This window comes from Microchirus variegatus, assembly GCF_963457635.1.
Source record: "Microchirus variegatus genome assembly, chromosome: 7".
NCBI lineage: Eukaryota > Metazoa > Chordata > Actinopteri > Pleuronectiformes > Soleidae > Microchirus > Microchirus variegatus.
The window spans coordinates 5491714-5508915 of NC_139808.1; the positions used below are offsets into that span (position 1 = coordinate 5491714).

A 17202-nucleotide genomic window follows, 5' to 3' on the forward strand; every position below is an offset into this window, starting at 1 on the left:
ATGTTTAACCTCATCATCTAAACACCGGCGGGAAAGTGATCTGCGTGCAGTTGCGGTCAGTGTGGTGTGGTGTGTGTGTGGATGAGCTGCTGTGCGCCGTAGCGCGCGCGTGGAGAGGGAGTGGAGGGGCGTCAAGGAGAGAGAGAGAGAGAGAGAGAGAGAGAGAGGTAGAGTGCGAGAGAGAGAGAGAGATAGGGGGGGACGGTGAGAGCGAGATCTCGTCTCTCCAAATCCACCACCACTCACTGTCCTAAAACACAAGAAAGCGCATGTGATCTTCAGTCAGAGCCGCTCTTCGCCTTCACCTTCCCAAACTAAAGCCACGTCTCCGCGCAAACTTCCAGCCTGAGCGAAGGCAAACACCATGGATGTGCCACACGAGGCGGAGCGGAGCAGCTGAAGCCACCGCTCAAAGTTTTGCCAGTAGAAATCCGACAGTGACCGAACAAATACTCAACTTTTACGCGCGCTGTCCCTTGTGTGTGTGTGTTTTTTTTGCCCTGACACTTTTTTGTGTGTTTTTTTTTTTTTTTTTTTTTACTTGTAGCAGCTGTCACCTGGGATTGCTTGGATTCCGCGTTGTGTCTTTTTTTTTTTTTTATGTTCCGCAGGGGAGACGTGTAGTTTTTTTCGGGGTGGTCCGCTCTCAAGGAAGGTGACATGCAGGTGCTCGGTTGGACCGTAGTTCTCCTGTGCCAGTGGATCCTACGGAAGGTGAGTTTATTTCCTCTTGGGGAATAAAACACACAAAAAAAAGAGAAAGGAAAGGAAAAGAAAAACTTGGCTTGGGGGAAACACAGCATCTCTTAAAACAGACATAAGTGATTATGTTTTAAATGATTTCACAGATATGTGAATATTTGATCGCGTTTTCACCGACAGAACCGCATCTGGAACTTGACTAAAAGTTGACGTGTTCATCGTTAGTCTAAAAATGCAAATGAAAACAGAGTCAATCTTGTTTTTTTTTATCAGTTTGGAAAAAAACGCGTGTGACTTAAAGCACATGATCCCCTTCACATCCTCTGCTTTCTCCATCCTCTCTCTCCTATCTATTTATCTTCTTTTATTTTTTTTTTGCGCTCCCAGCAACTTCCTCTGATTTTTTCTTCAGAAGTCAAAAACGCGCCAGCGGCTTGTTTTATTATCTCCACATCGACGTGGCGAGGAGTTTGAACGCATATATATTTATATATATTTATATATATATAGTTTGTGCTGCTGCAGCTGCTGATTATTATGTGGATTAATATTATTATACACGTGCACGCGCGCTGACTCATTTTTGCGCACATCACATCGGTGTTCACCCCCCCACCCTCCCCCCTTTTTCCTGTTCTTCACGGACAGTAATAATGTGCATTATTATATCCATAACAGAACACAATACAATTCAATATTCACAGCACAATACAGCAGAATACTATGGAAGCCTGCCTGTCCCAGCAGATACACACCAGCTGTAGCCTGTGCTCACTATATATATATATATATATATATATATATATATATATTTATTTATTTTTTCCCTTTGGCCTCAGCAAGAAAATGAAAGAGAATAAAAACATGACCTTTCACCATGTTTCCCCATCTTCTCCTCCTCCTTCACCTCTGACACCTTCATTTTCCTCCTCCTTCCTCTTTCTTTGCTCCCCCCCCTCCTGTCTGCTCCTCTTCCATTATGGATAACTTTACCCCAACTGAGTTTCATAAAAAAAACACAATTGTGTCTTCAAATAATAATAATAATAATAGCTGACACTGTAAAATTGTCTGGTAATCTGTAAGTTTTTATTTGCACAGGAGTGTAAAAGAAGTTCAAGGAGCATAGAATTGTCACAGTGTGGTGTGAGGAGGACTGTTAAAAGAGGCGGATGGGTGGACGAAAATATATTTTCCGGCCATCATTTTTTCCTTAAACACAATTTTTGTGTTTATTTTTTATACATATATAATTCAGGAAAAGACAGGATCGGTTGTATACTAACACCTAAATCGCTTCCATTTTCTACGCTAGAACACAACTTGTGTTCAAGTGTCAGGATGGAATTCATATTACATTATATCCTCAATGCTTTTTCAGTCTTTTTCCATTTAATGTTGTGTTATTGTTGTTCTTTTTTTTTTTTTTTTTATCATTGGCCGTGCTTGGTAGATAAAACATTGATTTGCCTGACACGACGTGACACGTCGCATCCTTGGGAAGCTATAAACTATTATCTTGAGCGATGAAGAAGCGATGAGGTTGTGGACGTGGCGAAGAAAACGAGGGCAGGTGATGAATTAGTCGTCGCCCAGTAGAAGAAGTAGAAGAAGAAGAAGAAGAAGAAGAAGGAAAGATGGGGTAGTAAAGAGCGAGCGAGCGGAAGGGAAAGAAGAGAAGGTAACGCTAACCGTCGCTCTAACTTCATTCGGTGGTCTCTATGAACAAAACCTCACCCCCTCACTGGTCATTTAGAGGCCTGCTGTGAGTGCGTAAGTGAGTGTTTGTAACAGAAGATGTGAGACTATGTGAAAGCAGTACAGTCTAACATTTATTTTATGCACTATTTGGACATTTCTCAGTAGGTTCTTATACGTGTGCGTATCAGAAAATAGTTTCTGCTGCAAAAATGATAATTCTTCACATCTCGTACTTAACGGCAGTAAACAGGCGTGTTTTTTTTTATGATCTCGGAAGGAACAATAGCATTAGCCGGCATCTAAAACCTGACAAAAATCCTCTTATAAAACAACTCGCCATATATCCCCCCTGGGACATGACAGCAACTCATAATTTCATTATACATGTGTAGTTGCAACTTTGTCTGTGCTGATTCTGCATAGATTTGCATTTCAAATACACTCTCTGCACGCCTGAGTAAAAATGTGTATTAAAAGTGCAAATGTACACGTTACAGACACTTATTCGTGCCGGAAATAAACAAAGAAAAGAAAAGAATGATCATAAGAGCAGGATCAAATGTTTATTTTCCTCAGAATGCATTAAAAGGTTGGTGGTTTCCCCTCCCACTCCGCTCCTTTTGTCCATCTGTCTGTGTGTGGATCATCTGAACTGTCATGGAGGAGGAGGAGGAGGAGGAGGAGGAGGAGGAGGAGGAGGAGGCCCCCACCGTAGTCTGTAATCCGCAAATTATATTCTCTGTTCGCAAACCGATTAGATGTGTAATCTGTTGAATCGTGATGACAGAAGCAATCACATTACTGCTATATTATCTATCGCCTCTGAAAGTCTTCCCAGAGATCAAAGTGTTCTTTTAACCCAAAAAAAAAAAAAAAAATGGCACAGATTTATGCAGCATTTTAATGAATTCTAACATGGTTTGCTTAAGGTTAAGCAACGATCCATTTTTATTAATTTGCTTTCTCCCCTTTTAAGAGCCCTATGCCCCACTTTTGACAAGCCATTACTTTTAAAATAAGCCATCACTTGCTTGGTGTGGTGAACAGTTCCAACCCCAGGCTTTGTATTAACCTCGAGGAGAAAGAGCGAAATTTAATTTGAATATGAGCGGATGTCGTGTGTTTTACACTAATGTGGAATGAAATATTATACAAGCACTGGTCCTCTGCTTTGTGCCATGTATGGCTATTATTAGCGTATATGATATATAATTGTATTTATTTGAATTAAATGTTTCTTTCTCCGACGTAATTAATATTATACAGTCATATTATCATAATAATAATGGAGGCACAGAAATGACTCTACGCGGGGGTGGAATAATGGCAGTGCCAGTTACAAACGTGTGCACCTGTTTGACTGATGTTCTGGAAAAAAAAGGAGAACTATTATTTTAAGACCACGGTACAATAATAAGACAAAATAAAAATTGACTCAGGAGTAAAAACAGAGCTGCTCCTCTTGTGCGAGTTTTGTTATTTTCCTGTGGGAATCCACAGGGCGATGGTAGCTCAGAGGTAGAGCGAATCGCCTTTCAACTCAAAGGTTGCGGGTTCGATTTCTGGCTCTGCTAGCTATGTCGATGTAGACTCGTAGGTGGAAATCTTAGGCAAGACACTTAACCCCACGTTTCTCCTGACGGCTGTGTTTGATAGAAAATGTAAAGCAGCTTTGAGTGGTCATCAAGATGAGAAAAGTGCTTTATAAATGCAGACAATTTACCATGTTTATCTTTGATATACGGATGTTAAAGGTCAGAGAGGTGCACCTGCCATCCATCCTCTTATCACCTTATCTTCAACTGAAATAAATACACACACACATATATTATGTGCAAAAAGCCTAAACCAGGGGTCTCAAACTCAAATGACCTGGGGCCCAATGCGCATCTATTGTGGGCCTAGAGAACAAAAAGTGTGTGTGTGGGGGGGGGGGGGACAACTGTTACACAATATTGTATCATGATATCACACATATACTATATTTAATACTATTTATGATGTAAAGTTAATGTATTAATATGAAAAACAGACATTTATTTTAAGTTGCATGAATAATGGTGTGGAAAACTGTAATTAAAATTCGTACCAGGAGCCGTTTCGGCCACTGCCATTTGTGTCTTGGGCCCTAACAAGTGTATTTATATATGTAATTGAATGTTGTATATGATACATTTAATAATGGGATAACTATGACCAAATGTCTCATTATTACTGTTATAAAAAACACTGCTAGCAAACATATATTCTATTCTATCACCATTCTATTGTTTAAAAGACGGTGAGGTCGTGGGCCATGTTTTCATTATAACATGATATTGAGTGGGGGGGCTGCATGAGGCCCCCGGGCCGCCATTTTGAGACCCCTGGCCTAAACCCTGCCAGTTTCTGGTATAACCTCACTGCCTCTTTGTGAAGTTTTGGCTCCTGGTTGCAACATAAAGCATTGTGACTCAGAGAATCTATCCTATCTTCTATCTATTACGTCCACCTCGTCCTCCACATTAGGGTCACGGGCTGTCGCTGGTGCCAATCCCAGCTGACATAGAGCAAAAGGTATACAGTCAGTTTCTTAAAGGTGCCATATGTAAGAATGTGGCCAAAAACGGTTACTACATTAAAATTCTAAATACCGAGGTCTTTTAGGTTTCATTTTCTGACGTAACTGGCAACCCGTGGTTGCTCCCCAGCTGAGACTCTACTGACTGCAATGACTGGTAGACGGCGGTAGGTGGCGCCACATGCCAAAACATTAACATGATTTGCAGTCTGCAAAATATATTTTTTAATGCAAATATTTTGTCTGTACTGTTGTTGTTGGTGAGTTCAGTTTGTTATATGAACATTATTCCTGAGTCTCTGTGACTTTTATGGACAGTTGCTTTAGATTTATTACACAATGCACCTTTAAATTTGACTTTCAAAAAGTACAGGTTTGCCACAATAGGGTGAGAAGAAGAATAGGATGATGATGATGATGATGATCATGAGATGTTTAAGGTAAGAAAGCAGTGGATATTTCACAACCAGTCACTTAAAAATAAACGTGCCAGACACATTTTACTCACTTCAGTCAGTCTGGAACAGAACAGATGTGTCTCACTTTTGAAAGCTGGCAATAAGTTTCCTCAGGAAACAACTGGAAAAAGTCAAGGCTCAATGTGTTAGAGAGGATGAGCTCTCTAATGTCTTTAGAAACCTAAAATAGCAGTGGGACCAAATAATGACCCGTCAGAAACAATGGTGTCTGTGTTCTGGATGCTGACTCGTAATATTAACAGCCATATTTTTATTTATAACAAAGTAGAATTGCAGATATCGATGCCATCAAATTGAAATAAAACGCATAAGAATCACAATACAAATCACATCAGTACCCAATTATCGTTACACAAACGCATATCAACCTAGCCCCATATTTTACTTTATTAACCATATCCATTATGCAAAGCCTCTTATGTTGGACTTAAATGCAATAAATAAATAAAAAATAGATAATAATCCAGCGCAAACATGTCATTTGTATAATAGAACAGAAGAAAACCTTACTTTGGTCACATCAAGTGTAGTTTACATTCGATTTATTGATAAATGATACAAACAAATTCAAAGTCAACAGAGCATTTATGTCCGGAGCATAAAATACAACAAGACATGATTTTGTACATATAATCATTTTCTATTTAATTGAATGAATTTTGAGTTAACTTCCAATCCAACTTTATTTATAAAGTACCTCAAAAACAACAACAGCGGAAACAAAGTGCTGCACAGATATATAGACCTAAAAACACATAATAAAACATACAATAAAACAATAAAATACTGTACAATGTTGTGAATGCTTAATGGTCAGTTTTTACAAGACATTAGTTTGAGAACCATAAGTTATAAGGTGTAAAAAGTGCCACTTTCTGTTGAGTTTCAAAAGCTCCCGTTGATATAAAATGGTAACCATGACATCGTTTAGTACCAGTTTGTATCATAAAGTCATTGCAGTGTTGAGGTTTTACAAAAGCTTTTGCCGTTGTTTTTCGTTTTCTCCTTCACTGCCTTTGAAGTCTGAATTAAACGTTTCTGAATTTTATTAATTTATTTTGTCGTGTGTCAAATTTAAAAAGCAGTCAAAAAAAAAAGGCTTGGAAGTTTTTTGGCAGCTGTACCTGCGTATAAAAGTCGGCACATGTAACACTGTCAATTTTCACATTTTCTGGGCAGATTATGGAAATATCAGTATTGTACAGGGCAAATACTGTACATAAGACAATATAAGACGATATCTAGTCCTTTGTGTGAATGTCATTGAGGAGGCAAAGATGAACTTTGACTTTGACAAAAATCTAGGCCATCCAAAGAATAATAGTCCATTGTACGTCTCACAGGCTAAAACTCTGTCTTTTCTGGCTCCCTGATATTTGCTTGTGGTTCTGACCACTCAGTTTCCAATCAACAATGATGGACGGATGGTTCATGCAATCACTTGACGTTTCGTTTTTTGTCCTTTAGACTGTTTTGAATGATGCCTTTTTGCAGGTGGCTCTGTGGAACAAACCATCTGCCGTTTTATGTTGGCGTTGGGTTCAGTTTGTTGAACTGAACCCAACTACAAGAACCTGGTGGGAAAAGGACAGTAACCTTAAACAGTGGTACTAGTAACTGTGTTAATGAGGCTGCCTGGATTATGGATTACTGCCTGAAAAATGTTGTAATTTTTACTTTCGATATCTGGCAGTTATTCAACAGTTTAAGAATAAGCTGACGTGAATCTTGACTGTGAATGGAGGGCCGTTCCACGGAAGTCCTGAGGTTTTACCGTATTGACAAGTATATGGGCGCAAAGCTCTTTCGATTTTCTACCACTTTATCCGACACATGAGGGTCGCGCGGTGTGCTGTGGCAATCTGAGCTGATGTAAGGTGAAAAGCAGGGTCACACCCTGGACACATCGCCAGTCCATTTTCTAGATATCGCAAACAGTCTCTGTGTTACGATAATGAGAAGTATGCATGCCAAATCCTGTCAGCGACGACAGGATTTGCTAACAGAAGGGTTAAAGGCCTTGCATCATCATGCGTACTCAAGCCGTGTTTGCATAATGGCACACTTTGGTTTAATTTTGGTACAGTACAGTATGGTATGGAACGGTAAAGCCCTCGGTCAGGACAGTACCTTTACTCGGTAGGCGGGGTGTGGGCTGTACCCGATAGCCGCGTCAGTGATATACGTAGTGTTCCGTTGAACTTGTGCGCCAAAAAAAACGAACAACGACATTGAACATGACACAACAGACTACAAAGGAGGACATCCAGCAGCTCGCTGGCTGTTTGTCTCAACAAGACGTCAAGCTTTGTTTGAGAAACACCGGTCGCAAGGGAGTGATGGTTTTCTGTCGCCCAACCGTACCAATACTCTGGTACCCAAAGGAAAGGGCGACTGAAAAATGGTAGACTGGTTGAGGCCAGTTATATTGGTACAATTCCTAATGGAAACGGTAAAAAACCGTTGTACTGAACCGTTCCACTTGGTGGAAACACGCCATTAGAGTATTTGTTGGCAGTCGTTATTTTGACAGTGAGCATACAGACCTTTGTCTCTGTTCTGGATACAGTTTAATCTGTTGCTTACCAAGACAAAAATACTTTATACTTTATGTCATAATATACAATATGATCTCAAGTGAAGAAAATAGTGAGTACTCTCAACTCTCAGTTTTTAAACCCTACTGGTTTCATGAATTGCACACAGATAGCATTTCAGATGATGTGTTGAAATGGAAATTGATTCATAAGTTAAAAATTATTCCTTGACGCGTGACACCTTGTTTTTGAGCGGGGTCCCGAGACAATTGAACGGCTCTGTTCTGGCTCATAATGCACTGTTTACGAGCCATGAGGCATGAGAAGGTAAGTTCATTAATTCATTGGCGACAGTGTAAACCGTGTTCCAAGCGTCACCCAAGCACAAAATGTCACAAACATGTGAAAGGCATGAAATTAGCAGTGAGTTCTAAAAAATGAGCGAAAAAAACCCAAAAAAAACATGGTTAGACAGAGAGAGAAGAGGAAGAAGAAGAAGAGCACTGGGCTCCACATCAGACCATTGGACCAGGGTTTCTCTGCCAGGGTAATCTGGAGGAGAAAGGCAGTGGACAGCTGCTGCCTCAGCCCCACGAGGATCCCATGTCTTCTGGTCTGAGCCACCGTCCAGCCTCCGTCAAAGCTCTCTATGTAACTGCCAGCCTGGGCAGTGGAGGAGAAAGTTGTGATGACGGATTGTTTGTTGGAGATGGGATGGAGACGGAGGAGGTTTATGGGCTGATGGACACAAACAGGAAATCTACTTGTGCAAAACTTATTGTTCTATTTTTGTATTTTTTTGCAACCTTTTCTATAAATTCTGTTTTTGCCCGGGAACTGAGTTCGATCCACGCTGCAGAACAGACACGGCATTTTAATATTCCACGACAACCTCAATGAATGGGCTGTTACGACAACGTTGTGTGTGTGTGTGTGTGTGTGTGTGACTCACCAAACCTTATATACACTGTGGGAAATCACTCATTGAGATGAGCCGTTGGGGGTAAAGAGAGGAACTGTCAGAGGGAGACAATGACACCTGAAAGGGAATCAGCTTGAAAATACATAATTTGTTTGTCATGCATATACTGTGCGTAACACAGGCATTCGCGCGTGCTTAGAATGGAGATGCTGCAAATGATCTACACACACACACACACACGGACGCAGCGGCGTTTACTAAACCAAGAAGTAAAAGTGAGGAACACGAGATCCACCAGTGCTTGATTGTTCTGTGATGTCATGACCAAGGTGGGATAGACAACAGAGTCATTCATTAAACTGCAATTACCACACTGAGGTATTACAGCCATTAGAGAAGGGAGGAAGAAAATGAACACTGAAATGAAACAGATAAAGGGACATTACGCCCATGTGTCATCACGGACCTGCAAATGGTCGAGAGAGCAGAGGGAAGCAGAGCAAAACTCCACAACGTCATCCTTTTTTTAATCTGGACAATAATTCAGATCATTTCAGTACAGGTTTTTAAATGTTTGAGTTATTTTTTTTTTTTACTTTCTGTTCTCAGATTGCTCCTAGTTTGAATTTAACCCTTTAAAACTGAGCGTATCGCTCAATACAACACATTTGCACAATAACAACACAATTGCTGTAGTTACGCGACATTTTGTGCTATTGGAAAAATTCCAACAGTTTCTGAAAGTTGCACGTCAAAGCCAACATTACAGTGATTACAGTGATTTCACTTGTGCTGTTTCAGGAAGCTAGCGAAATAGTACATAGTTTCCCTTTTTTGGCCTGGTTTTGGGCATTGAGAGACTTTTGAGATTTTTTTTTATTGTAAATGTATTTTATACTGTTTAGATTAACAACTACAGTTTGTTTTTCTTCATTTTAAATTGTTAAAACAGTACCACTAAATTGCCAGATATTGAAAGTTATTCTGGAAAAATGGTCAAAGGTGTTAAAGGGTTAAATGTGCCACTTTTTAAAGTGTGTTTTTCATTGGAAACATAAATGTTCGTGTAACTCGTAAAGGGATGATAATGTCGATTGTTCTATATAACTTTATAGTCACACCGAAATGTTTCTCCATGAAATCTTTTACTTTACAAATGAGAATATTAGTGTTTTATGTTAAATGGAAACGGTATTAGCTTTAAATGTATTATCGAATATCGGCATACAAAGCAAGATCTGCAGTACACTCTTAGAAATAAGGGTTCCAAAACGGTCCTTCTACAAGAGTTGAGGTTCTACCCGGAACCATTTGCTTCTGAAAAACCCTTTCTCGAAGAAATGGTTTTTCAAGGGTTCTTGGTAACACTAATGGTTCCAGTAAGAATCGTTTTGATCCAGAGAACCCTTTAAAACCCCTTTCCTGAATAAAGGGTTTTAAAAGGGCTCTTGGTGGAACCCTCCAAAAGGTTCTCCTATGAGGACAAGCCGAAGAACCTTATATGGTTCTTCTTAGCACTTTTATTTCTAAGAGTGTAGGCTAAATAGGCCGCTACCTCCTTGACTTCTGTGCTAGCACCCTCTACAACTATTACTTTTTCTATGTATATTTATTTATTTATGAGTAAGCAAAATTTATGTTCATTTCACGACAGAAGAAACGTAAATATTCTAGTATCGGTTATCGCCACCAAGCAATCCCGATACATCGGCATACCGTATATTGACATAAGTCCAATGTCGTGCGTCCCCTAGAAAAAAGTATTATTTTGGCAATAGCATGTAAATATTTCATATTTGCATGTCATGACTCATTAAAATACTGCTGGGAATTTTTCAAAGTCTTCAATCTCCGCTCGGGTTCTTGTTGTTGTCGTCGCTCTCTGTGTTTGCACGAGGAACACGGGCAGCAGAGGGAGACTCTGGTTGTGAAGTGGTCAGCCCTACTTTAGAGAACTCCACTGATGTTGCTCTACTTTGAGAAGTCCCCAGTCATCTTCATGACGTGAGCTCTGAGTTAATCTCTCTCGCTCTCTCGCCGTCTCTTGGCTGTGACGAGCTGAATTGAGCATTGGAAATAGATCACATCAGAAGGCGGCGTTTTGGCTCCTAATGATGGGCAACATATTTGTTTCGTACATGCGTGATGAGTCGCTCTGCTCTCAGCAGGGGGCCACCAGCTATGGCATGACGCCTCTGCCCGTGGTCAGTGTGTTGCCTCGCCTCGGCTCCGTCTGCAAAGAACCACGCTGTGTTTCATTCTTTGTGATTGCAGTGTGTATATTAATGAATTCACGTGTTTACTGGTGCGAGAGACAAACATATGAAAAGACCGCAGGCTCAACGGAGCTCTGTGTTGTTGCAGAGTCTTAAGGAAATGGAAGCTGGCGTGGTTTTTTAACCCTCGAACACAAAGCGTATCGCAGACGACACGTTCGTAAAAGCGGGCTTTGCATTATCGGAAAAATTCCAACAGTTTCTGAAAGCTGAGAAGTTGCAAGTGAAAGCCAACATGTGGTTATTACGGTAATTTCACTCGTGTTGTTGCAGGAAGATGGCGAATCAGAGTCTTTGTCACCAGAGTGGAGAGAGTTGGAGAAACACCTTTATCTAGTTTCCTTTTTTTTTTTTTTTTTGGGCATTGAGACAAAAACCCAAACAAATATTATTTTAAATATGTATTATACTGTTCAAATTTCAAATTCACTACACAAAATCTGGTGTCCCTGTACAACTACAGTGTTTTTTCTCATAAAAAAAAAACTTTGTTTTTTTAAATGGTTAATTATGGAAGAGTTTTAGGGCCACGTGTTAAACAAAAATGAATGAAAGAAAAAAATATTATTATTAAAACAGCATGAATTCTGAGATAAAGACATAATTCTAATTATGTCTTTTTTCTCCCTCAGAATTCAGAGATTAAGGTCAGAATGTTGAGTTTAATCTCAGAATTGAACTCAGGAGTTTAATCTCAGAATTGAACTCAAGTTTTCAATCTCAGAATTCTGAAATTAAAGTCAAAATAAAGTTTGACTCTTTTCTCAGAATTCTGACTTCATTCCCAGAATTTAACTAGGAATTTAATCTCAGAATTCTGACTAAACTGAGATTAAACTCAAAATAAAGTCTGACTGTTTTCTCAGAATTGAACTCAGGAATTTAATCTCAGAATTCTGACTTTAATCTCAGAATTGAACTCAGGAGTTTAATCTCAGAATTGAACTCACCTCTGAGATTTAAGTCTGACTTTTTTCTCGGAATTCTCACTGTAATCTCAGAATTCATGATGTTTTTTTTCTTTTTCTTTTCTTCACTTACTGCACTTCTGTAGTTAATACACTATTTTAATATGCAGTAAATTGTAAATAACTCCCAGATATTGAAAACTATTCTGGAAAACATAGACAAAAGCACGTACATGACATTTTCTGTCCCTTTCATGCATAAGCAAAAAATGTCCAGACGGTGTAACATACTTTGTGAGCCTTGGGTTTTCGCAATGGTTTGAGATTAATAATGACACACCTGTGGGAAATACATATATAAAAATACATATATTTGTATAGAATAGTAGTTTGTGCATGTAATGAAATATGAAGGTGAAATCCGAGTGACAACAAATATCATAACTCACAGCTTCAGACGGCATGGAGAGAATGCATGAGGTCAGCTCGGCGTGAAGAGTTTTTTTTTTTTTTAATATCTGCAGCACGGCTTATAATGCATTAATTCAGACATGCATTGAATTTATTGGAGAACTGTGGCGGAGGGGAAAGAGGGACAAAGAGCCATAGGTAACCAACGGAGAACGTACAGTAAGCCTTAGTTTGCACAAAGCCTCGGCAATCACACCATCTTAATAAATAAAAGATCATGTCTAAATCTGCCGGTCAGAGAAGAATGTCAAGGATTTGATGTCGTTTCTTTGTTTATTTGTTTAGTTATTTATTTTCCATTGCGTCTTTTTTTTTTCTTTCTTTCCTTTCAGGATTCCAGCAACAGCAACATTGGATGCATTATTAAGATGAAAGCAAGACAATATGCTTGTAGAAGTGGCTCCCCGTGTTTATTTATTTATATGCTTTCTGCGGATTGTTCTCCCATGTCAAAACTTTCTTTTTTTATATTGTTTCCCCGACTCCAGCCTAATGGAAAGTGGCCGGGAGATTTCAGGGGGAGAAGCGAGCACTCGGCGCAACCATTTGTCCACAGATCTCTCTCGCCGCTGCTCTCTCTGTCTTATTTTTCCCTGTCCTGCTCTCTGGTTGTCTTTCATGTTACACCTCTCTCACCTGCCACCTGCCTGCAGAAAGAACCCCCCCCCCCCCCCCCCCCACAATCCAGGCTCTATCCTTCAGGCCGTCGCTCCACCACCCCGATTGTGATAATAATGGTCCGGCCCAGCCCCCTGATTAAAATGGAAGCCCTTGAAGAAATAAAATATGTGAGGAGAATTTTATAGGCTCAGCTCTTACAACTACTTGAGCCATTATTATAGCTTGTTCTGATGGAGAGTGGATTTGTTGTCGTTCATTTTTTCCTCCATTTTCCGGTCCTGGTGGTTCCTGGCTTCACTCGCCATGTTTCTCTCTGGGTGTATCTGGATCAGGACATGGCATGGTTTGATGCTGAATTATGTAAAATCTCAGTTTGGGTTTTAATTAATTAGCCTAAACAATGGCAAGAGGGAAGGAATGGTGTGTGTGTGTGCGTGTTTTAACTTGGTCCAAGTTGGCCCAAAGGAGGATCTTGGGGAGGGAATCCTGGCCAGCGTTGAGGAAAGAGGGCAGAGCAAGCTGAACTTGAAGCTGCATGAATGTGTGTGTGTGTGTGTTTGTGAGTGTGTGTGTGTGTGTCGTCGGCTGTCAGCGTGTGCTAGAGGACCTTGACATGTATTTTTACCACTTCATGCTTTTGACGTTATGGACTCTGATCATGAGAATTATATTTATAGGCTGTGGCTGGAAGTCACTAATAAGTGAGTAGCCTTGCAGAACCATGCCTTACACGGCTCTGACAATGCGAGGTGTCTGTTTCGCAGTGCAACAGTGTGTGTGTGTGTGTAGAAGTCGCTGATGACGATTGGATGATTGGTCATTTGCAACCTGTTTAACCCTTAAAACACAGAGCACGATGGCTGCTTTTTTCCATTATCATGATAAAACATAGAGAGGCTATAAGAATGTGCAATAATAGAGTGTCTTATATCCTTTTTTTTCAGCACAACCTATACATAATCTGGTGAAAAAGATGTACAATATAATCACACCTGAGCAAAAAGTACTCAAAATGTTTAAAATTAGATTGAATTTGTACAATTTCGAAAAATACGTCACAGTTCGAAGTTCGCTTGGCTCGTTTTTTATGAACAAAAAGAAAAGAAAAACAGTCTATTTTTGTGACTTTATATCACTACTAAAAATGCTATATAAATTAATCATAACTTTGAACACATAATAAGACAAACAAAAACACATTTTTTAAAGCCTGAATATGTGACCTATAAACACACACACCCAGGATGTCCATATAAGGAGTTGTGTATTATTCCCACGGCAAATTGCCATTAAGGGTTAAAGGGACATGTCACTCAACTGCTTGTTATTATACGACTCATATTGGGAGAATCCAATTTTTTAAACTTTCTCCACATGTTTGAAAACAATGATATCATAGGGCTCAGAGTGAGTGTCAAAATTAATTAAATACTCAGGATGAATCACAAAATGAGCAGTGACGCAATCTTGGACAATTGGACGACTGCTGGTGTGTTTCAGGACGTTAATCTCACTGGTGTGTGATTCATTAGTCCAGAGATTACCCCTCACTCTGTCCACTGACACATCTTTTCCTGTGTGCTGTTGGTAAAACTCAAAGTATATGCAAGTGTTTAGCACTGTCATGTACAACATTAATGTACTACATCATGTCATGTTTTATTATTAAAGGTCCAGTGTGTGACATTTCACTGGAATTACTTCCATTTGGCAAAACTGGCTTTTAAATGAATGATACCATGTTTTTACAGTGGCCCACAATGGACAAAATAAACACCTTTTTAGGTTTAATGCTAACCGAAGGCTGCAAAGGTTCTCTTTTTACATTGCATACATGATATTGTTATCGTTTATTCTATTTATGTTGTGTCAAACAGTTATTTACTTGCATTTGTGAACAGAAAGATTAGTTTTAGTGGTTGAGCGTTGAATAAAGCCCATTCAATTCAACAACAGATGCGGTCCCTTAGTTTTATGTAACGCTCTAAGTTTATTAGGTACACATTTTTTAATACAAATGGTGATGCATTTAGGCGTGTTAAGTTCAAAATATCTGAGCATAGAAGAAGAAGAAGCGTGACTGAACTGTTCTTGACTGTGGCATGGTTGTTGGCGCCAGATGGCCAAGTCTGAATATTTCAGAAACTGCTGATCTACTTGGATTTTTACGTATAATCATCTCTAGGAAAAGAAGAAGAAAATATCCACTGAGCAGCCGTTCTCTGCATGATTATGTCTGGCTGCTGCCAAAGGTCAGAGGAGAATGAATGGTCTGCTTGGTGTGAGATGATAGAAAAGGCAACAGCAACTCAAAAAACTATCCTGCTCATTACAACCGAGATATGCACAAGTTTTTGAAGGCACAACGTGTCAAACCTTGAACATTGAGCGGCAGAAGACCACAACGGACACTTATTCCCATCATGCCCCATTAGTTTATACCTCCACACACACATACCTTAAAAAATTGTCCAGTGAGTGTATTTTAGTTTTTTTTTTTTTTTTAAAGAAAAGAGATAAAAGAAAAAAGATTAAAATCCCAAAGTGTCAAATAAAGTATTGAGTTAGCAGCTTTTATCAAGTGTCTGACAATGGCCAATGATTATTAAAATTCTGCAAAAATCAAAAACAAATAAATACAATAATCAGCCTGTTGTCGCCGACAGGATCTGGCATGCGTCCTCCTCATTACCGTAACTCTGAGACTGTTTGTGATATCTAGAAAATTCGATCTGTCCATGCTCTGACCCCGCCTATTGCCCTATGACAGCTGAGATTGGCACAGCATTTGACCCTCATGTGGAGGATAAAGTCGTAGAACATGGATGGATAGATACTGCGAAGCAGAGAAATATCGCCCTCGGGACTTCCACGGAACGGCCGTCCAATCACAGAGAAGATATACCAGCGCGTCACACCTTCGTGGCGTCAGCTTATCCCTAAACGGTTGAATAACTGCCAGATATCGAAAGTGAAAGTTATCTCGTTGAACATTTTTTGACTATTCTACAGCCGTAAAATCAACATAAATACACACGGTCTGTTTTTTAAGTCACTTTAGATAAAAGTGTCTGCTAAATGGGTAACGGGAGTAGATGTGGTCTGCGGTTCTCCCTAAGGTGCTTTCTTTTTCCCTGTTATAAGGTTTTTTTCCCTGGTAGTTTTTCCTTACCCTGGTCGAGGGTCTAAGGACAGAACCCTGTGAAGTTCTGTGAGACAAACTGTGATTTGTAATTGTGGGCTATATAAAAAAAATTTGATTTGATTTGACAAATGCTTAAATGTAGTTTGTAGTAAAAGTAGTTTGCTTCAAAATGTCAGAAGTATTTAGATACAATTACGTAGTTGCACACATCTGTAGACATGAATAAATAAGTAATAATAAGACTTTGAGATGAGGTCCGCAGATGGAACCAGTTTCCTAAAGCCTTGGTTCACTTTGCTCAGCAGATGTCACTCTCCTCTTTGGCAAAACCCATGGACCACCCCCCCCCCCCCCCCCCCCCCCCAAACTGCATGTAGCAACATGACCAGTCAGTGACAGTGACATAGTGTGGAACCTTTTAGAAACAGGCCGGGCAGAGAATGAGGACCAGGAGGTGACAGACAGAGAATCAGACACATATGTTCCACCACAGAGAGGACGGGCATGTCACTGCAGAGTCCTGTGTTCTGGGGTTTTTTTTTTTTTGAACAATGTAATCCCTGAAGTATCAACCAGGAGATACAGACTATGCTCTCCCTCTCTACTCAGGGCAGGTCCTGTACTTACAGAATCTGCTTGAGTGAATTATTTTGCACGAGTGCTTGACGTTCAACTAACCACAGCTTCTTCTTTCACTGTGATCATTTGCCTGCTCTGTGATCCACATGACCAATCCTTTCTTTCCCTTTATAATAACAAACACTTCAGTTGAAGTCATGCCTTATTATGGCGACTGTATCTTACACTTGAAATTGAAAAAAAAAAAAAAAAAGAAAGACAGAAAAACATCTTGTGTGCTTTATTTTCAGAAAATAATGAC

General features: G+C 39.7%; 1 protein-coding gene across 1 annotated transcript in view; it reads left to right on the forward strand.

The window, feature by feature from the left end:
* Positions 1-660: 660 nt before the first annotated feature.
* The window catches only part of nxph4 (neurexophilin 4), a gene marked incomplete at both ends in the record, with an annotated part of 46807 nt that continues 30265 nt past the window's right edge, over positions 661-17202 (forward strand). Inside the window, one exon of the mRNA XM_083892822.1 lies at positions 661-714. Coding sequence (XP_083748948.1) covers positions 661-714 — 54 coding nt within the window. The remainder of the gene's footprint in view (positions 715-17202) is intronic.